The sequence below is a fragment of the Anthonomus grandis genome, chromosome 16 (assembly GCF_022605725.1).
Source record: "Anthonomus grandis grandis chromosome 16, icAntGran1.3, whole genome shotgun sequence".
Classification (NCBI taxonomy): domain Eukaryota; kingdom Metazoa; phylum Arthropoda; class Insecta; order Coleoptera; family Curculionidae; genus Anthonomus; species Anthonomus grandis.
This window is the reverse complement of record NC_065561.1, coordinates 4,019,987-4,043,897: the sequence shown is the minus strand read 5'-3', so window position 1 is coordinate 4,043,897 and position 23,911 is coordinate 4,019,987. Positions and strand designations below refer to the sequence as shown.

The window sequence follows — 23,911 nt, the reverse complement described above, 5'->3', positions numbered from 1 at the left end:
ACTAAAATGATGTCAGAGCACAGGTCAAAAGGTATCATTAAAAAAATCGTCAAGGCTGTAATATGCCCTGTATAATAAAAGTGATTTTAATTTCTTTTTGAATTTCTTAACTTCTAAAATTTGTCTGATACATAGAGGAACATGGTTGTCAATTTTTTTGCTAAGGTATATAAGTGAGTTCTTGGTGAGGGAGGATGTAGGGATTGGTAAGGGAAAATCGTTAATCTGGCGAGTCATATGACCAGTGTTAGAGGGAGGTTTAGGACATTTATGAATAAGAGTAGCTGTTTCTAAGATAAAAAGAAAAAAAAGAGTTTGGATTTTTTGAGATATAAAGAGAGGTTTACAAGAATCTCTTAACCCAGCGGAACATAGGTATCTAACTGCCTTTTTTTGATTCACAAAAATTATGTTTATTAATCCCTTGATGCTTAAACCCCAAAAAGGCAAGCCATAACGAAGATGGGACTCAATAAGAGAAAAGTACACTGAACGTGCAACTACCCCTCCCAGCTCATGACCCGCCATTCTTACTGCAAAGCTTCCAGAGGATAATTTTGATGCAAGATTTAGGATATGATCTTCGAAGCGAAGGCGACCATCAATGGTAATACCAAGGAATTTACAGCTTTCTTTGTTTTGCAAGGGGGAGTTTTCACTAAACATAAGGCCCTGAACGTCACACTTAAATCCCATAATAAAGGTTTTGCCCACATTAAATACAAGCCTGTTTGCAGCACACCACTCCGATAAAATCTTAAGATTCTTAAAAACCTGGGCTCTAACATTATCAGAATCTCTATGATTCCATAAAATGGTGGTATCATCAGCAAACTGAACCACTTTGCCCTGCAGTTTCAATGAACCCAAATCATTTACATAGAGCAAAAATAATAGTGGTCCTAACACTGAACCCTGGGGTACTCCAGTTTTAAGGGATCTGGAATCGGATAAACATCCAGATACTCTAACTCTTTGGGTACAATTAGACAGATCAGATTAGACAGCATTCTAGCCTTGTATAAATCGCAAAACACTGCCGCCGCGGACTCTCCAGAATTTAAGGACACATAGACACTCTCCAAAAAGCCGAAAACAGCGTCATGAGTCCCTTTTCCCGTTTGAAATCCAAACTGATTTGCAGATAAAATGCAATTATGTTGCAAAATAGACAAAATTCTGATTTTTGCAAGTTTTTCAACTATCTTGGAGAGGGTAGATAATATAGAAATTGGACGGAAATTACAAGGCTCACTCAAATCTCCACCCTTATAAAGAGGGATAACCACTGCCTCTTTCAAACATGCTGGAGAGATGCCATTATGAACGGAATTGTTTATGGCAGAAGCTAAGGCACTCAATGCTGAGTCAGGCAAAAGGAGTAGTAATTTTGATGATATTCCATCAGCTCCAGCTGATTTATGGTTTTTTTAAACTTTTAATTGCATCTTTAATGTCAGTAAGGCTAACAGGATAAAAGAAAAAAGAATTTTGAACTGACACTTGTTGAATATAATGTAAAGGATCAATATTAGTATTCACATCCTTGAGCAATAAATGAGGAATATTACAGTAATAATCATTTAAACTATTTGGTCTTACTTCTGGTTCTGAAACTTTCTTGTGAGAATGCCTGAAGTCATTTATAATTGACCAACATTCTCTCTGCCTATTTGAGGACACATTCAAGCGGTCACTATAATATTTAACCTTTGTTGCTTTTATCGTCTTTCTGTATAGACTACCATATTTCTGATGATAAAGACACTGGATTGAAAGACACTGTTGTGAGAACAACCCCTTTTGAAATGCATATTCTAATACAAAATGACCTCCTTCTTGTCGAATGAAAGTATATACGCGCAGATAGCGTACGTCATATCAACTTTTTCTTATCATTGGTAAACATTTCAAATATTAGCATCAAAACGCAGCCTATTCAAGAAATCAAAGCCTTCTATGGTATTTTTATTAATTAAATGCGTTTATTTATGTGATTCAGTTTTTTTTTTTTCTTATGGGCATATTTATCAACCGATGTTAAAAATAATCATATCAAATTATTGGGAAAAAGAAACCTCATTTTAAAAGTGGTTATTCCCAATATTGTGCTATTTAAAAAAATAAAGTAAATGCCAAAATTAATGGTTTAAACATTTTAATTAGGCGTGTAAAAGATTTAAATCATAAAATGCAATGAAAACTATTTTTCGGTAACTACTTGATTAAAAATTAAAACTTTCAACGCATTCATGGCACCCTATTTTAAAATTAAAGAAAAATAAACATTTCTATGAGTATAAAACAAAAAGTAGAAAATACAGCATAATTGTTTGCAAAATATTATTTTTTATCAAAAAATCTGATAATATACCAAGTGTCCCATTTAAAATAAGAAACTTATGTGTCACTTCCTGTTAAACCGGACGTGATGGAAAATAATAGAATATGTCAAAAGATGCTTTTATAACTATTCTATCAATGTACCAAATTTCATGTTTATTATTCTTGAAAAGTAAAAAAAAAGTTATTAAGTGTTACCTTTTTCCTGTGTCACACTCGGTAGAGACGTTACCTATATTCATTTAACTTTGAATGATGACTTCTTATAGAGTATCTATGAAAAAGAAGCTTCATGTTTTGTTAAAGATGAGCAGTATTGTTTTGCACCTGTCAATTAAGTGACAAATTTGTATGACATTACAAAGTGTGTTTTTTTTTGTCCATTTCTACATAAGCATTTGGCATCAGAGATGTTGCAATCAAACAAGCTGCTCATAGTTCCATGGCAATGATAATTCTAGCCTTTCAATGTTCTAAGACCGTAACTTATTCGATATCCAATTGGGTTGAAATTACCTTTTGAAGTTACCTGATTGTATTATATATATGTCAAAGTTGACAGCGTTAACAAGTTTTTCTTTTTTTCTTTTTCGATTTTATTCATCGGGAAGTGATTCATTCGCCTTTTTCCGTTCAATTCGGGTCTCTCGTGTCTAGTTTTGGGTCACCAGCTGTTATTTCAGTTGTATGCGCTTGAATTAGGGCTGAAGTATTAAGGTGTTCTGTTTTTACCGGGCGCACTTATCCATATCAGCTGTTGGCTGCCATATTACATGTGTGCTCTTATCCACATCATCTGTCAATCTTCAAGTGGAGCTGGGCTGGTAATATCGATAATTCAAGTTTATTAAAAATGTCTGGTAGTGGAGTTTGTTATATGTGCAGTAAGAATTGCTCATTCAGGGAAATCAAAAATAAACTTTTTGAATATCCGTGCGATTTCTGCAAGAAAGTTATTTGCAGAGAATGTGGTAGCATATCCTCCAGTGAAATTAGAGTTATTGTCATGGTTTCGAGAATGATGCCATTTGCTTGTCCCCTCTGCAGGGAAGGTTTATTTAATATTCCGAAGTTAATAAAAAGAATAAATGATTTGGAAACCACTATGCACAACTACAACTCAGAATCCATCGAGAGAACTGTCACATTGGAGCAACGTATTGTTGTACTTGAAGAAACCCTGCATAACTTGCCTGCTCTCTCAGCAGATTACAGCTGTCGGGCATCTACTGCGCCTATTTCCGCTCCTAGCACGAGTGTCACGCCCGCGCCAATCGACGAAGCCATCCTAAGTGAGCTGCATGAGCGCCAGAAAAGGGCCAACAACATTATACTTTTTAACTTTGATTTGAAAGATGTTGTCCAGACTAAGAAGCTGCTGACTGACTTGTGCGAAACTACCGTCAATGTGCTGGCTGTTAGTAAATTTGGGAAGCCGAATCGTAATGGGCGGCAGGCTGTTAGGGTGACCCTTGGTGGTACAGACGATGTTAGGCTTGTTTTGAAGAACAAATTGAAGACTGTCGGTAAATTCTTCATCGAGACAGACATGACGCCTCGGCAGCGCAATGAGCTTATGGCAGCCAGATCGGAGTTAAAGCGGCGCAAAGAGGAAGGAGAAAATAATCTTTATATAAGATACATCAATGGTTCCCCCAGAATTGTAGCAAAAAACTAGATTCGCCTTTATTTTCACATGCTAGTGATGCCCACTTAACCTGTTTTTATCAAAATGTTCGTGGTCTTAACACTAAAACTGAGACTTTTTTTCTTGCCGCCATTGCTCAGGATTTTCACACCATATGCATCACCGAGACATGGTTGAGGCCAGAGATATCTAGTGGTGAAATATTTCCAAAGACTTATGATGTTTACCGGTCGGACCGAAAATTTGAATCCGTAATTGCCACACGAGGTGGCGGAGTTCTCTGTGGAGTTTCTAAAAACATTGTGTCTGAAAAAATTAGTTTGTCTGATTTTTGCAACAGTATTGCGCCCTCTATCGATGTTGTTGGCTGTAAATTTACTATTAGGTTACAGATATTTTACATGATTGTTTTGTACATCCCACCATCTATCACATCTGTAATTTTAGAGCAATTTCTGGATCAGTTTACACTTTTAATATCAAAGCTAAACCATAATGTAATAATAGTGGGCGATTTTAACGTGTCTGATTTCTCTATTAACTCACCTACAGGTAATCATGTTAGTCAGAAGTCTATTGCTGTGAATAATTTTGCTAACACTTTTAATCTTGTTTAGTGTAATCACATCCTAAACTATAATAACAGACTATTGGATCTTGTTTTATCTAACTTCACCTGTACTGTTTCGCGTAGTGACGTGCCTTTTGTCTTGGAGGATTTGCATCACCCTGCACTGGAAATTGATTTTACCGTCTCAGGTCAACGTGTTCATAATTTTCAGCTTAATAAAAACTTATCTCATTCTTTTAATTTTAGAAAGGCCAACTTCCATCTCCTTTATGACTCGATCCTTGAAGCTGACTGGTCTACTGTGTATTTATCCTCTAACGTTAATGATGCATGCGGAGCCTTATATGATATATTGAATGGCATATTTGCCGCACACATTCCTCTTAAGCAGCAACGTAAAAGAAGATTTCCAAATTATTATTCTCGAGAATTGATTAGGAACATTTATAGGAAAGAAAAGGCTTTCAAGGACTTTAAAATGTACAATTCTCCATTCTTTCAAAATAAATTCCATTCTCTTAGACGCCTTATCAAACTACAAATACGCAATGAATATAAGTTGTATATATCAAACACCGAAAGGAATATTTCTTTGGACCCATCTAGCTTTTGGAATTTTATTGGTTCTAAGAAGGCTGGCACCAGGATTCCTGGTATGATCAGGCTACCCGATGACGTGGTAATTAAAGACCCACAAGACATAGTTGATGCTTTTGCACTGTTCTTTGGTGAGGCATTTATACAATCAAATTTCATTAACCATTCGTCGACGTCTGATAATGTGCCCCACTTTGACATTGCCAATGTTGATGCTTCCCAGATTATTTTGGCCAGTAAAAAACTCAAAAATAAGTTAACATCTGGTGTAGACGGTGTGCCTAGCTTCTTGGTTAAAGATTGCATTGGTGTCCTGGCAGATCCGCTGACCTACATTTTCAACTTAATACTGTCAACAGAACAAATCCCTGAAATTTGGAAGACTGCCAAAATAATACCTATTTTAAAAGCTGGGGACTCTGATTTAATCGTGAACTACAGGCCAATCTCATTACTCTGTAACTTCTCAAAACTTTTCGAAATTATCCTGAATCGGTCGCTATTTAGTCACGCAAAAGAACTCATCTCTGTAGACCAGCATGGATTTTTTAGCGGGCGATCTTGTGTTACTAACTTATCCTGTCTGTCTAGTCACATCTGTGAATCACTTGATGTTAATACTCAAGTCGATGTTATTTATACCGACTTCCAAAAAGCCTTTGATCGGATAGATCACTATATTTTGCTGCATAAATTAACTCAGTATGGTTTTTCAGGGAGATTATTTAATTTATTTCATTCCTACTTGATTGGTAGATCTCAATATGTCGAATATGAGGGCTTTAAATCGAAACTTTTTAACGTAACGTCGGGTGTGCCACAGGGCTCGAACCTGGGTCCGCTCCTGTTTAGTTTTTTTATAAATGACTTGATTGAGTCACTCACTTGTCATAGGCTGGCTTTTGCCGATGATTTGAAGCTATATTTAAATGTATATGGCTTGGAGGATTGTGTTTTTCTTCAGAACTGTCTAAATACATTGGAGGTATGGTGCGCTGTTAACAGGTTAGGCTTGAATGCGGCTAAGTGTAGTGTGGTCAGTTACTCTAGATCAAAAACACCCTTAAATTTTAATTACTTTATTAATGATACTATTTTGAGTAGATTAGAGCAAATTACTGATCTTGGTATAACCTTTGACTCTGAATTTACATTCGTTCCACACTTCAATAACATAGTCAAGTCAGCCCTGAGAAGGCTTGGGTTCATAATTAGAAGTTCTCAGAGTTTTACTTTGGAGTCTACATTAAAACTGCTTTTCTGTTGCTTTGTGAGATCAAAACTGGAGTTTGGCTGCGTTATATGGAACCCGCTCTATCAGAATCATGTTGGTCTCCTTGAATCTGTTCAGCGTAGATTTGCTAAGTTTTTGGCCTTCAGGCAGGATGGCATATATCCGGTAAGAGGGTTTGATCATCGGCAACTATTGGAACGCTTCAATCTACATCCATTACAACTCAGAAGAATGATCTTCTCTGTAAAATTCCTGCATGGGTTACTGAATGGATTCATTGATAGTCCTGTACTTCTTTCCGGTGTACGTTTCATGGTGCCTAGGCTTAATGCTAGACATCCCCTAACATTCTTTCTGCCAAGGCCTCATACTAACATCCTGTTGAAATCGCCACTATATACAATATGCTCTATATTTAATCGGATCTGTCACATGTGCGATATAAAATTCTCTCCGGTTCATGTGATTGTCGATATCTTGGTGGATCATTACTCTTGGGATTAAGACCCATGTGTTTAAGTTATAGTTAGTAGGTATATTGCAGTTAATTTAATTTAATTTAATTTTGTTGAATATGTGATTATCTTGTTAAACTTATATAATTGGGTTTTTATATCATATTAATAGTTATTTGTTCTAATTCTTTGGATAACTTTTGAGAATGTGAATTTGCTTTACTCTTTTTCTTTTCTTTTCATTCTTTTAGGTTTGTTTGTGTGTGTTTTTTTTTTAACTATATTTTTCATTGTTTTGCAACTGTTTCCTGTTATTGGGCAAGTTGCCTGTTGGAAATAAAGGCTTATTATTATTATTATTATTACCTTCCAAGGTTATTTCTGCAAATCTTTTTTAAAACGGAACAGTAACTCACTCAGATATGCAATTATATAAACATATAAAATAAACATATTACAGTCTTTGAAGCATGAACCAAGAACTGATCTCTTTCCTTTGCATATAAACTTTGACCCTTCGACTAACCAGACCTACACCTGGGGCCGTATTTTTGAAACCATGCGAGAATCTTCGAATGCGAATAAAGTCGAGCGGCAAAATTCGCACACGAATTAAAAAGTGCATTTTTGAACAGCATTCGAAATTTCATTCGCATGCGAACATGAAATGTAGTGGCAACGTAGCAAAGTCGAGTGCTATTGGAGGCCGTGTCAACCGGGATGGATTTTTAACCTAACCTAAAATTTAACTCTAAAAACATCAGGGAATTTTGAGGTTTTTTCATGTGTTTCTTGGGTTTTTGCAAATTGACTTTTTTTTTAAATGAATTCAAATAATAAAAAATATTGCGGTTTTGTGTCGAGTGAGCAAAAGAAAGAGGCAAATTCACCCAAAATTTTTCGGCTAAAACTGCACAAGCCTTGTGGATGAAAAAGAGGCGGACAGATTACAGTCTCTGGAGCACATAAAGAGCACATCAATTCTATCGTAATGATCTTGCTTAATCTATATAATTTATTAAATTGAGCATCTGAATACATTTCAATACTGGGCCAAGAAATGAAGAGTACATCCTATTCCTTTCGACGACGTTTCTTTGCACAAGATTGTTTAATCTTGCCATTTGATTATTTTTTTTTTCAATAAATAACAAAAAAACACTACGAAAATACTTAACCAACTCACAAATTTAAAAAAAATACAAAGCTAGTTTAAAATCAAAACAAGACAAGTGGCAGAATCGCACACGAACATTGAAATTCGAATGGTATATACCCATTCGAGACACCGCATGCGAAAAAGTTCGCATACGAAGCGGTCGAAAATACGAATATCGATTTTTCGTGCGAAATCCTCTTATTTCGTATGCGAATCAACGTCGAATGGTTTCAAAAATACGGCCCCTGATAATTGGTAGTTTTTTTAAGAATTCTTTAAAGCTTTCATTAACAAGATTTGAATGTTCCAAACTGGACCCAATGAACCAGAAGTATAGTAGCAAAGCGACTTGTTGAGATAGTTTGCTAAATTGTAAGTAATTTTCTGTTTTTTCTTACCCTGTGTTTTATGATTTAGTTTTTTTTAAGGTGATGCAATTTTATAGATACATATCAATTATTAATGTTTATTCTGTTACTGTAATATTCTAAGAAAGGGCTATGTTGAGAATAAGTTTAAAAAATAGTTCCAAATGAACAAGAAAATGAACCAATATGAAAAAATGAGTAGGACGGACTAAAGGAGACAGCGTGATGACATTAAGAATGGACAGGAAAGGAATGAATAAAAATAAAAAGTAATTAATAAAAAAAAAAGAAAACCACAAAGGGCGACACTTACACATACCTCTTGGGGGTCCCATCATGTATCCCCCTCTGAAGCCACCTCTAAAACCGCCTCTGCCGCGTCTCGGTCTATAGCGGCGCGGCGGCCCCTGCTGTTGAGGTCCTCCCTCTCCGCCTGATTGGGCTCCGTCCTTCTCACCTTCACTTTGGCTTGTGCCATGAGGACGACCACGTGATCCTCCTCCTCTACCACCTCGTCCACGAGGATAATACCTTCAACAAATTCAAGTTTTACTTTTGTAGGATATAGGTAAAAAAAAACTACTTAGACGATCTTTTATATATTTTGTCGACGTTTCGACCTCTATAAGATCATCCTCAGGACTCTGAGGTATACAAAGAATCAAAAATTAATTTAACATCAAAAAAATTATTATTTTAAAGAATTGGTTATTACGGTGTAAATTACAACTAAAATAAAATACTCTTTTTAATAAATTCAATTTAAAAACCAAACGGTCACAATAGATAACATAAGGAATATCTATCAAAATGAAAAACTTCATATACACTTACGTACAGTGCATCCGTAAAGTAGCGAATAAATTCAACAAAAATGAAATGGACCGTTTCTGACAATTTGCCCGAACCCGTCGATTTTAAAGGCATTGTTCACCCATAAATTCCTGTTTCCTGGATAACTTTTTTATTTTACAATATTTTTTTATGCGGTTTTCACTAATTAAATGTTGATAAAAAATAAATTGTTGATTAAAGGGTTGAAAGATGCTAGTTTTCTAAGACTTTGATTTTAATAAAAAAGAAATAAATAAAAAAATGCTTCCATACGTCTTTAGCTACATTGATTTTAGCAACATATCGAAAAAACCATTAAAAAAAATTAATAATAAACCTTTGAGAATTGAAATACAAACTTCAGGCATTTGTCTTATAATTTCTAGAACCGCCGATAAGTTTCGAATTATTTGGCAACAATGCACGGCCGGGCTAGCGCGAATCAAATCAAGAAACCCTCGACGCATGTTCGGCTCAATCTGCGCAAACGACGGTACCGGCTACTGGTTTAATTGTTTTAGATTTGGCGAGAAGATTCGTTTTGGAAGGAAAAAATTATAGACATTTTTTTTATTTTACTGCCTGAAATCATAGATCCTAGACATAATAGAAGCATGGAAATTCGAAACCCATCTAGAACTTAGATTCCATTTTAAACTATAAATGATTTTTTATAGCTTAAAATAATTTTTAAATTTCTATTTACATTTTCAGTCGAATATACCACTTCGCTATATTTCATATTTCTATACTTACATAACTGTTTAATATTGTCTTATGTTTTATACAGCTTGTTCTAAAAGATGCACCTGTAAAAATGTCATTATAAGTAGGTAAGTCCATAACGAATTCAAAATTATTATTATTATCTCTGTGGTGTAGAATATGAGTGATTTTGCATCCCCTCATTTTAAAATCATGTCTCTGAAACATGTTATTTTGTTTATTATTTTCTCCTTACACATCAATTTTCAAGTTATAGCATGTTCTATTGAAATTGGGACACACATTTTTTAAAAATTAATTGAACCTTGAAGTTTATTTTATTGCTCTGATGAAGCTCATGCGTGTATATAATTTAGTTTTTGTATTCTGATTGCTAAGAACTGTTTTAGGCATATATTTAATGATTTACATGATAACATTGATTTACATGATTAACATTTTTAAAGGATTTTTTTTTAACAATATATGACTGATTCTACCCCTCTTTGACGAGAACTCTATCTATAATATACAAAATATATGTACCAAAAAAAAAAAAAAAATTTCTATCTGTAGGGTTGATTCTAACCTTTTCTGATGGCAGTCACTTACATGTCTCTAATTTCTTATTTATATCTATACATCTCCCTTATTATTTAATTTATTTATTAATGATATAGTTAATGGTTTCCTGTATAGTCAATGTTTGATGTTTGCAGACGACTTAAAATTTTGGAGGGTGGTTGGTAGTATTGTGGATCAAGAATTACTACAAGCAGATATGGATCGCTTAAATAATTGGTGTGAACAAAACAACCTTCATTTATATGTTAAGAAATGTTGTGTTATTAGTTTCACTCGCAGGATCAACTGGTCAATCCAATTACTTCATTAATAATGAGCCACTGAATTATGTTGCATCTATTAGGGATTTGGGAGTTATTTTTGATGAGAAACTCACATTTACTGATCATATTAATTCAATTTCTGTAAAAGCATCAAAATTGCTAGGGTTTGTTATGAGAAACTGTTCATATTTCTCAGTCTCTTCAACAAGAAGGGTTTATTGCTCCCTAGTAAGAACTATATTGGAGTACTGCTCTGTAGTTTGGTCTCCATACCACCAGATTCATATTGATGCTTTAGAAAGAGTTCAACATAAATTCCTGAGATATTGTGCTCATAGAACTTTAACTGTTATTGAGAACCATGACTATTCTTATATTGAAAGTCAATTATCTATTCCGACACTGTCGCAACGCCGTAATATTTCTGGTACTAGTTTTATATATAATATCGTTAATAGGCTTATTGATTGCCCTGATCTGTTGGGTCGCATACGATTTAATGTTCCTCATCACGGGTTGCGCCATAATGTAACCTTTAACATTCCATTCCACAGAACATCCTATGGAATTAATAATCCTATGGATAGGTATATGAATTTGTTAAACAATTCGAATATTGATGTGTTAACATAAGTTTCTTAATGCATCTAAAGAGGTCACTTACTTCATAATTGTGCATAAAATTTTGTATTTACATTCTTGCATATAAATTATTAAGGTTGTTTCTAGTATATGTAGTATAGGTGTTTTTTACTTTAGTATTAATTTTTTAAGTAGGTTTAGATTATGACAGTTGTTTATGTAAATATTATTGCTTTGTAAATTTACAGTTAATGGGGTTTTCCCGTATTATAAATTAAAAAAAAAAAATATCTTGATTACTAAAAACTGTTTTGGGTAGGTACATACATTTGAAAGTGAGACAAAATTATAAAAATTTGTATACCCTCTTTCTTTTTGAGAGGCGAAAGAAGTATCATCCTGCGTTTGATTAGTAACTACACTTTATTACCTACTGTTATTGTAGTATGAAATATGAGAAAATTAACCGAACGTGAAAAAATCGAACTCTTTCGCATGAATGGTTTTGGAGATATGTCGCATACTCAAAAGAAGGTGGTTCAGTTGTTTAATGCAACTCATCCTGATCGATCGCCTATTAGCCAAAGCATGGTAAGCAGAGTTGAAGCAAAGTTTTCGGGATTTGGGCATGTTCGGGATACTCAAAAAGCTGGTCGGGGTTCACTAACTGAAGAAGAAAGTAACGTAAGCTTAACGTTCTGTTAACGGTCCAAGATAATCCCAAAGCCACTATCACAGGCACGGCTTCTAATGTTAATTTATCGCGATCTACTATGCATAAAGTATTGAAAAAATTGAAGTTCCACCCTTATAAAGTATTCTTACTTCAAGATGTATCGGAAGATGATTCTGATCGCCGAAATGAATTTTGTGAGCAAATGCAGCAATTATGTAATGATAATAATAATTTTATAAAACGGATATTTTCTGACGAAGCAACGTTTACCCTAAATGACCATGTGAATAGACAAAATTGATTGACCAAAATACTGGGCCACCGAAAACCCTCATTCGTTCACAGAATGTCACACAAAACACACTCAAAATGATGACACTCGCTCATGAGAGGTATTTGGACTTTCTTCAAAATTATCTTATTCCCGCCCTGATAACTTTGTATCCGGATTTGGAAGAACCCGACATGTACCAAAGTAATCTTTTTTTTTCAGCCAGATGGAACCCCGCTATGCTTTACCCGTTCGCAATTATCCAGATGAAGTTTTTCCAAATCATTGGATAGGTAGACGAGGGTTCATTGAATGATCACACTCAGATCGCCAGATTTAACTCCCCTTGATTACTTTTCAGGATACTTAAAAAGTAAGCAAGTTTAGAAGATTTAAAATAACAAATACGCTAGGAAATTATAAATATTACTCCAGACAACGTTCACAAGAGATTGACAACGTTCAAAAAGAATTTTTAAATTGCCTTGGTTATTGTCAGGTTGTTAATGGTGCTCAATTCGAACATTTAATTTAGATAGGTATTTCTTTAAAATTGCTTATGTAACCCCCAGTAATTTGTGCCATATCATTTGTAAAAAAATGTTTAATGATTACAAGATATGGGAAGACATCCTCCAGCACAATGCTCATCAAAATTAAAATAGTTATTTATAAGAGGATTTTACACCCATGTAACATACAAAATTTTTTCTATGACCGAAGAAAACATTAAAAAAATCAAATCCCTTTACGCACTTAAACGCCTTTAAGGCAAAAAAAACGTCAAAACATTTGATGACAAATGATAAATTAAATGTCAAATAAACGTCAAATTACTGAAGACTTTTTTAGGCACTAGTGCGTAAAAAGTGCAACTACACACCCTAGGATTGTAGAAAATATTTATTTTGAAATAAAAGATTCAAGACCTCAAGAGTACTAAAGTATTATTTACTTTTATTACTTTAAGAGTACTAAGTATTCAAGAAAGTGGTACCTTTTATTAGGTATACCTTTTATTAGGTACCACTTTCTTGTAAAAATTGCAATGAAAGTTATCTGCTGTGACCTTTTGATTTTCAAATTTAGAAGGTTTAGAAATTGTGCCGAGTGTTACGTTTTTTTTTTGTAATTTTAGTTGTGATTTACACCATAATAACCAATTCTTTAATCTTATTAATTTTATTAAATGTGATTTCAATGATATAAAATTGGTTCAATGATTTTGTTTTTGATGTATCTTTTAGTGTCCTGAGGATGATCTTGCAGAGATCAAAACGTCGACAGAATATATAATTGATTGTTAGAACTACTTTTTTTTAAAACCTATATTCAACAAAAGCAAAAATTAAGCGAATTTATATTTGAAATTCTTTTTTATATTATGAATAGAAAAAGTTATCTCAAAATAAGAACTGTTTGTTAAATCTACCCTTTTTCAGCACAGAAAGCTGAAAAGAAACGCCTATATTTAACAAATGCTTTAGCACATATTTGGATACATTCAAACAAACTGCTAAATATTGTAAAAATGTGGACATTGGATATGTGCAATTAAAATAATACTTTTAATTTTATGCAAAACTTTTTAGCTTACCATGAACGGAAACGACGCCTATCAGCAGCATAAGGAGACCCTCTCACAGGTTCACCATTGGGGCCAGTGACATTGGCAGCTTCGTTACCTTTTTCCCCTAATACAACATTGAATTCCACAGTTTCTCCATCACCAACCGAACGGACGGCCTTTTTAGGGTTATTCTTACTTATGGCCGACTACAAAAATAGGTAAACATGAATAACTCAAAATCATACACTCTAAATAAATTGCTAAAAATTGTTCCCCAAAAAATAGCTATAAAAATCACATTATAATAGTGAGTTTTAATCATCAGCTACCCATTGGAGATATTGTAATTTTGCACACTTATGACTCAGTCATTCCTTTGGGTATCAGGAATGGATCTAAGGAGTATGCTATAGAAATATTTGTAAAAAATAAACTTACTTGATGGACAAAAACATCATCTTTAGTGTCATTACGGTTGATGAAACCATACCCGCTTTTCACATTGAACCACTTAACTGTACCAGTTACTTTGGTTGCTGCAAACAAAAATATAGAATTACATATGTATGCCTGTCAAAAAATTGACAAAGTTCTATAAATATGTCTTGTTAAGTATGTATGATAAATATACCCTTTTTTAGCATAATAGGCTAAAAAGAAACGCCATATTATCAAATTATTTTGCACATATTTAGATACATTTAAACAAATGTTTGTTTGTAAAAATGTGGACATTGATATGTGCTGTTGAAAGATCACAATCAAAATAACAATGTCGTTATTCATTATTTTAATTTAATTTATTAATAAATTTCTAAGTGTGCCTTTATGTTTATTATTTATTTACCAAATGTCAAGGCATTCCCAATCTTTAAATAGATTTTATAACAATATGCTCATAAAAAACTGCTAGAGGTGCTTGAGCACTACATAGTGAGGAGTACTGTATTGGATGTCTTTTGCTGCTATTTGGGAGATAGAACACAACAGGTTAAAATAAATAACATCTTGACTGACTATCTAATGATCCATTTAGGAATCCCACATAGCACTGTTCTGGGTCCACTTCTGTTTGTCATATAAATCAATTTATTACTGAGCAAAAAATTACAAGGTCTAATTATATCATGCAGATCACACAGCTTTGGTATTTACCGATGATAGTTGGGAAAGAGTAAAAACTAAAGCAGAACTAGGTATTGCAATGGTAAGGGACTGGTTGGGCTTTAACAAACTAACCCTTAATATAAATAAAACAAAATATAATAAACATTTTCTCTTACAGACTTCAACAGACCTAATTTCAACTCTTTACAGTTGCTTACAACAAGATTTAAAATAAATGAAGATAACATTAAATACTCTATTGCACTTTACAGCTAATATTGTAAATTATCTAAAATAGAAAACAGTTAATCTTCAAAACGCCTGCTTTAAGAGAACCTGGTAAGAGACCAGCAATGTGACTACTAAGTTTTCTTTTGAATAAAGGTGGTGGAATACATTTTGAATCAGCATGAATTCTACTATATTGCAAGTAAACACAGTAGTTACTCCTCTTAAATAAAGTTATTTTATAATGAGAAAAGTTAGACTGGAATAATTTAGAGCTTGATGAAAAATCACATTTGATTGCCAAGATGAAAAGGGGATAGAAGTCCTCTCCTTCTGATGGGCAGTGACTGCATGGCTCCAGTGACTATGGACTGCGAGGGATTCGTGACGCACACTGCAGGCAGAGAGGAGTGGCAGCATTCCAACAGACCTGCATTGCTAAATAGGGGGACCATCTGGTACACAGATCGCTCCAGAATGAATAACAGAGCTGGATCAGGGCTTATTGGTGGGATCCAACATACCAGTAGGGCATACCCGCTGGGGGAGCACGCCACTGTCTTCCAGGCCGAAGTATTCGCTGTATTAAAATGCGGACAGAAAATCCTAAGCTGCGGACACCGCAATACAGTCGTATCAATATGCTTGGACAGCAGAGCTGCCATTAAGGCTATCACGGCCGCAAAGGTAAGCTCCAAGCTTGCACTAGAGTGCATAAAAGTCCTGAAAAAACTGGTACAGGATGGATGCAGGGTCCAGCTCGTCTGGATACCTGGCCATGCAGATAATGAGGAAGCGGACTCTCTTGCCAGACTGGGATCCGCGAATGTGCCGATGGGGCCGGAACCCATAGTTGGTATAGCCAAATGCGTTGCGGTCGCGTCAATGAAGGGTCTGCTGGACAAGTGGACCCACCGAAGATGGACTGAGTCCCCTGGTATGAGACAGGCCAAAGCGCACATAGGTGGGCCCTCTGCCTGTCTCACCAAAAACCTATTACGCCTAAAAAGACGCGAAATTCGGCTAGTGACAGGTCTTTTAACCGGTCACTGGCACTTAAGAAGCCATACTATCGGTTTTGCGGAAAACCCGGAATGTCGATGGTGCTGTGAGGAGGATGAAACCGCTGACCATGTAGTCGGGGAGTGCCCAGCACTCACGCGCGCCAGGTTCAAATACTTGGGTAACTTTTTCAGTGTACCGAGCGACTTTAAGTCCTTCAGACCAGAGAGCCTTATCGGCTTCTCTAAGGCCGTTGGGCTCTGGTAACCCCCGGTGGGGCATGACAGGTCCATCAGGAGACCTATATGCACAACTGCCTTGGCAGCCCACTGTTTCGTCAATTCAATTCAGAGGATAGAAGACAAAATTTAACAGAACAGAACCATAACGAAAAATTTTAAGAAGTGTTAGGACATAATATAATTAGTTGATGTGAATTATGAGGACAACGAAAAAAGTTGGATAACAAATGAAATCTATGAGAAGTGGCTCAAAAAGCTATATTAAATGTTTGCTACCAAAAATAGGAAAGTTCTGTTTGTTGACAACTGCCCTACCTGCCCTAAGAATGTCAAACCAAAACTGAAAAAACATTAAAGGGAAACATTTTCTGCCTAATCTGACCCCTGTGTTTTACCCAATGGATCAATTAATTCACAAAATTTTAAGTAACATTACACAAACAAATGGAATGAAAACTTTGAGGAGATCATGCAAGGATTTTACAAAATTCTGACACTGAAAACATTGTATCTACGTTTAGTTCGATTGAATCTTGAATTCGCAAATATAATCTGTTCCCCCTTGTTACCAAAACAACATATCTCAAATTGAAAACATCCAATCCAGATTTATAAAGTTTGTAAGATACAGACTATTCAAATCTGGGGTTGTTCTTAGTACGGAGCAAACTATGTCTTATTTGTCTATTACTGCATTGTCATTAAGAAGAGAATTTTATAGTGTCTGTTTTGCTTACAAGGTACTGAGTGGCCTGACCAGATGTCTTGAGTGTTTTGCTCTTTTCTCAATCCATATCCCATTTTATGCAACTACAGGTATTATACATATATATTATACATATATATTATACATATATATTATACATAATCTTTTTTGTCGAACATCATATCTGTTAAATAATCTAATAAATAGGATTTCTGCAGCTGTTAACAGGTATGCAGATGATCTTGATTTCTTTTGCAGCAATTTTAAAAAATGTATGAAATGTGCACATGATGTTATCTTAGTTTAGTTTTCTATTTCTAGATACTTAATATTATATATTATGTATACCTATTGTGTATTATCTTAGAATGTTTATGTAAACGTTGATAGTAATAAATAAATAAACTTGGTCCTATATGGAAGAACCTATTTCTAAAACCATGTTGCTAGATAAAGCAATTAGATTTCATTGTAAAAGAATAAGCACTTATGCATAAGCAATGGTTTGAGGAAGGCAGGAAATAATAAGAAGATGAATTAGAGCATGATACCACTGAGGAATAAGAAGTATATATCCCCTGTCTAAATTAAAACATATTTAGACATCCTACAGAACTTCTATGAGCAACAATATTGTTTCATTTGAAGATTATCTTAATATTAACAATGATTTGAACAAAGGGATTTTGAACCATTTTAGGTGAAGTTATTGAAAATCTTATTACTAATAAAAAAATGTAATTTTAAATAAGAATCTGTGCATACATACTGTAATTCTGTATATATGTATTACCAATTTTTTTGAGTAGTTAAGAAACTAGACAATTTTATCTTTAAGTACCTAGAAGTGAAACAGCCCTTCATAAAACAATACAATGTTATTGTATTAGACTTACAACCCCAAAGAAGCAAGTAGTATTTTTAAAAGTATCCTAGGTATTTCTCAGTTAGCTTAAAAAGAAGTACAAAAAACAATTAGCCGGTTCAATAGACCTAATTGACAACAGGTTAATAAATACTAAAGCTGAAAGACGGGATTTAAAAAATCAAACAAAACAAGGATTTGAAATCCTCCAAGAAAAACAATTCAAACAAAGATCCTTATCCTCACTTTGTACCTCCAGAGGAGGAGATATAAATGTACAAGTACAAATGTGTGAATGTATTAGATCCATGCAACTAAACTATAAAAGAATTGCTATATAAAAAAAAAAAGTGAGTTTAAGAAAATAATAAAAAATCAACACTAATTTAGGATAAGAGTCAAGAATTAACCAAAATCAAAAGAGCAGAAAAAAAAGTTGAAAAAAATTAGTAAATAAATGTATTCACACTAAGAACTAAATAACCTAGCCTCCCTCACCGACCATACGCAGGTGACTCAAAATAATAAGTGCCAGATTGTCATGGTGAATATCACAAGAATCAGCAATAGTGTTAAAGTTTTGACACAAAGTGAATAGGATCTCTCTCTCTGGTACAGAATGTTGGACCTGGCTGTATCCAAGTTAAACGCTGGACACTGTCTAGATCCTGGCCGTGGTATATGAAAGCAAATCCTTTGCAAGAGGGATGGGCAGTTAATTTTATGGTTAAGTAAATTAAACAAGAATTTCACCGAATGCATTTCTCTCCTTTTCGCAAGTGACTGTTACCTAGAGAACAGCAGGTTATGGTCAAAGTCCCTTGGAGGATAGACTCCGTCATCCTTTCATATCAGACATTTAAGGAATCGCCATTGGACTGATTCCAATAGGTGAATGTTCTGGTTGTAAATGGGAGAGCAAATGAGAGAGCTGTAGTCCAGCCTGGATCTAACTAGGCAGTGTTTGAAAAAAGTTCTTCAAAATTCTTCATCAAAGTTCAAATTCTAATAATAAAGCCCAGCATCCAAGTAGCTCTAGATACAGTATCTTCAATGTGAGGAATAAAAGAAAATTTTTGGTCAAAGGTGACTCCAAGATCCTTGAAACAGGTAGACCTTGGCAGAGACTCTCCCTCCAGTGACTGGGTAATTAAAGACAACTGGACTTTTGATTAAAAAGTAGCTGGCCACATTACACTTGGAAACATTAAGGTTAAGTCTGTTCAAAGTGCACCACTTATGGGGTCAGAGGAACTCCCTACAACGTTCTGAAATATATACCTCTATAAAAGACAACAACGCACCAAAACAAATGGATTACACAGTCAACAACAAAAACGGTACTATCAGGGATACCACAAGGGTTGATACTTGGACCAATTTTATTCATCATTTATTCAAACGATTTTCGATTCTGTCTGAGTCTAGAAAATACATCCAATTTGCAGATGATAAGACATATTATAACTCGCATAAAGTTTTACAATAAGCACAGGACACAAACTCTCAACAAAGCATACATGTGGAAAATTGGTTTGACTCAAATTCTTTATCTTTTTACCAAAACAATAGACTTACAATTTTTTTTAAAAAACTAAATATCAAGTAATGAAAATGAAACAAAATTTTTAAGAATTATATTGGATAGGGAGCTCTCTTTTAAACTGCATATATTATCATTAAATAGCAAACTAGCAAATGTTTCTTACTAAGAAAAATAATGCTATACACAACAACAGACAGTGGTAAAATTGTGTACATGGGCATGTTCCAGGGTCTAATGATATAGTGTCTTGGGATGGGGGTCAATCTACACACTGGCATTCCATATTTATACAACAAACAAAAGCTATAGAATGAATGAATCCTGGCAAATTCAAAACACACACTTATGTCAACCACAATTTAAAAATAATAACCTTCCCGGCAACATACATACTCCAATATGCAAAAAGCAATATTGCTAACATATCTATTCACCAATCAATTCATAATACAAGAAACAAAAATCAAGCTGTGATTCCTCAACATAGACTAACTTCAACTCAAAGAAATTTAAAAATATTATCCATCAAACTTTTTAATTGCCTGTCAGATGAAATAAAAAGTCTGCTGTCTAATAAATTGAAATTTACAATAAAAAAAATCTTGCTTCAAATATAACATAGTAAGTCCATATAACATACAGGAATTCTTGGGGTTCGACCGCTATTCCTATTTTGTACTTTTTATTTAAGTGTTAGTAAATTGGAGTTTTATACATGAACAAATATTAAAAAATACATAATTTATAAATAGTTACTTGATAGTGTTTTAAAAAATATATATGTTATTGACTAGGTCATAAAATTTTGTAATCAATTTATTACTGGTGTTATGTTTAATAACTAATATTAACAAATTAAGTTGTTTCTCCCATTAGTTTGACAATGCTTAAACATGGATTGTATTGTAGTTTCTACTGTACAATTGTAGTTGTATTTTTTGAAAATAAAGATTCATTCAAGTCATTAGTGAAAACATTAAAGAGAAGGGGGCCCAAGTCAGAGCCCTGAGCCTGAGCCTTCAGCCTTCAACCATTACAAACTGAGAGCGATCAACTAAATAGGAGTTAAGGAGCTTTATCAAGGGGCGAGAGAATCCAAACTGGCTTTCAAGCTTATTTAATAGGATGAATGTGTTGATAACATCAATTTAACCTCTATCATTAAGTACTTCAGACACAATCTGAGAAAAGGATGCTAGGTATGAGTATATTTATACAATTATATTTATATGAAAAAAATTAATATGTATTGAAAATATAGCATAGCTGCCCCCAATATTCTATTTTGCAGTTTACTTGTCAAAGATGCCACTGCTTTCTTCCAGGGAACTATAATCATAGTCAGCTCTTTTTGAGTTGACACCAAATTTAAAAAGTCATAAGTAAAAAAAAGGAGCTGATACAGGTTGTTTTAATATTTTTGTTGATCCTCTATAAATAATAAAATCTGTATTACCAAATAAATTTACTATTAGAAAATATGGAGCTATCACCACACTGTTTACTTTAAAAAATATTTCAAAAAATTCTAATTGCTTTATTATATCATTATCACGGGTTAATCACTTTAGTATTAATCTAAAATAATTTAAATTTATTCATATATTAAAAATAAAAAAAAAAATATATGAAAAACACAACCTTTTTAGAATTGTTTACCAAAACAACTTTTAGGATACAGGTTCATTAAGTGGTGGTTGAGTTAGGATAAGTTAGGTTGGGTTAAACATATACCAGCCCTTACACTATTAAATTTTACAATCAAATGAGGGATCCTTAACATTTTTAATTTAAAAAAAATTATATCAACAGTTAGTGCATGTTAAAATAGGGTAATTGAAATTCACTTACAATTTCAAGAAATTTCATTTCATTTAATAATGTTTACTGACACTTTATGGACTTTTGTCAAGTAGGACAACCCTGCCGAATATCAAGAAAAATTTATATATTTGAGTTTTCTCATAGCAATATTTTGAAAATGACATTTCGTAAGTTTTTTTGATTTTTTAGTACCAAATATGGTTCATCCAAAATTTTTAAAATGTTCTATAGACCATACCCTTTCTACTATTTTCTAATTTTCTGTGGACAATCATTGGCTCTTAAATTACGGAAGCACCAAGTCCTGTTTCTTATTCAGTTTTATTAGTTTTACTGAAATCCCACTTGAGACTTAATAAATATGTTTTATTGTGGTAATTGCAATCCTTTAGACTTGTTTAATACATATTTTAATTAATGGAATAAAGCTGTTATAAGAATTTTTTTCTCTTACATATTTTTCTTGTTTCAATTTGAAGACAATTAGAGTACTCTTGCCTGTTATACATAAATATCCATTTGGGTGTTCATAAAATGTACCTTAAAAGTCCTGATTTTTTCAAATTAATTTTATTAATTAAAGATTAAAACAGTATTACTCTACTCTATACTTTTACTCTAAAATTAACTAAAGTCAGAAAATAATAACAAAAACTACAAAAGTAATCTGGCTGCAATTTTTAACCTACTCTGCCTTAATATGTCAATAAAATCCTCTAATGGATTTTCTTTAAATTCCAGACAAAAATATATCATAGCAAAAATGTACCAATTTAGAGCATTACTCTCCTCACATTATTTATATTTTGAATGTAAATGTATATTCAAGTTTTACTTTAACTCATTCCCATACTTTTTTACTATTTTTACACTCCTTAATCCTATGATACAGATCAACTAGTTTATCACATATTTTAATTTTTCATTATTATGTATTTTATGTTTTTTAAAATTTTTCTCCAGTTTTTTTACTTCTGCCTGTATTTACAATGGCCTAATTGCAGAAATTAGAGATTTGCATTGCCTCTTTTAAGTCTAAAAATTTTTTGGAGACTGCTGATATCTTAATACCGGTATAACTTTGATTCTAGTATGGTACTCTGAATAATTTTTAAGTTTTTATTTTTATTTTTAAGAAAATTGTATTATGTCCTTTTATTATTTATTGTAGTGGTTATTAAAACATGCCTAGCGGTACTTTCCACCTTTGTATGCATATACAATAGATGTAATTTATTTGTTACATACAATAAAGATTATTTTATTTTTATTGATCAAACATTTTCGTACCTAATGAATGGAATACCTTAAACCTTACATTTTATAAAAATATTTTGGAGTGTACCAATAGGCAATAATGAACCTTTCATTTAAAGAAATAACTTTGCTCTGATTAATTTTTCATTCTTCTGAAAGTTGTATTTTCTTATTATGAAAGTTATTTTTAGAAAATAAAGCAGTTTCTTTCAGTAAATATTTTTTATTTAGATTTTGGAAGCAAATAGGTGAAGCAATATAGGCAAAAAGCAAAACATGAAATCCAAAATATTTTTCCTTTTTTTGTAAAATCCTGTGGATCAAACCTGTGAAAATATTTCTTAAGTCAATAAAATGGCCCTACAGCATTGATATACACCATGTTAACAAAATATTCTGTAATATTTGAGTTTTTCTTGGATTGTCTGAAACTATAAAAAATTGATTTAACCAGTTTTGCTTCTAAGCGACTCAATTAATATAAATCTGCAAGTTGCTTCCCTCTAGCAAGCCAGGCAGTTGTTTAGTATAAATCTAGGCATTCAATCTAAATATTTGATGATTATCCTGATTGTTTCAAAGTTTACTTTACCTATTCAATGACTAGTAACAAAAGCTAATGGCATATTATTATTATTCTGAAATTCAAAATCTTGTTGACCAAAGAAAGCTTAGGACAAGGTGATGTAGTAACTATAGAAATTAGGTGTAACAAAAAAAAAAGGTATTGTCAATACTAAGACTTCTCATTAAGGAAATATGATTCTATATTAGAATCTAATGCTAATTTAATTAATTTTCTGCCACTACTGGCAGCATGGCGGCTAACTGGAAAGGACGCGTGCCCCGAAAAAATCTCTCTCAAAATATCCGACTTGACTGTAAATTTTTTAAAAAGGAAACGAATATTTCGCAAATTCGAATTAAACAAAGGATCGATTCTTTAGTCACAGTATTTTAAACATTTGGCCATGTGCTCAAAAGAAGATGGACGCCGGGTGACGCTTACCACGCCGTCAAAAAAATTTCAATTTAAAAAAATTCCTCTTACCGATAACTTCCTTCTGTTTCGGTACAGGCTTTGCTTGTTCCTCGGCTTCTTGGGGTTGTTGTTGTTGCTCCGTTTCAGCCATGGTGGTGTTCGGGCCGGTGGAAGATGTTAAAACCGCTGCCTCGCCTTGGTGTTACTTCTTCCTCCTTTTTGAACTCAGTTTCTCAATGATCTTGTCGATTTCCGCTTTTCCCTTGTATAAATAAACTCGGGTCGAATCAA

The 23,911-nt window shown here is 33.4% G+C and overlaps 1 protein-coding gene and 1 non-coding gene across 3 annotated transcripts in view; both read right to left on the bottom strand.

Moving 5' to 3' along the window:
• LOC126745571 (Y-box factor homolog) overlaps positions 1-23,871 on the bottom strand; it is a 34,078-nt gene extending 10,207 nt beyond the window's left edge. The window contains exons 1-4 of one of the 2 annotated variants that reach the window (XM_050453464.1): positions 23,690-23,871; positions 14,300-14,397; positions 13,889-14,067; positions 8,689-8,906 (exon numbers count right to left, since the gene is read on the bottom strand). In XM_050453464.1, the coding sequence (XP_050309421.1) occupies positions 8,689-8,906; positions 13,889-14,067; positions 14,300-14,397; positions 23,690-23,771 (577 nt within the window). In that variant the 5' untranslated portion in view covers positions 23,772-23,871. The remainder of the gene's footprint in view (positions 1-8,688; positions 8,907-13,888; positions 14,068-14,299; positions 14,398-23,689) is intronic. The other variant, XM_050453465.1, reaches the window with a different exon arrangement.
• LOC126746023 (small nucleolar RNA SNORA53) lies at positions 14,129-14,270 on the bottom strand. The gene has a single exon (XR_007663778.1). It is a non-coding gene; the product is annotated as a small nucleolar RNA SNORA53 (small nucleolar RNA).
• Positions 23,872-23,911: the final 40 nt, after the last annotated feature.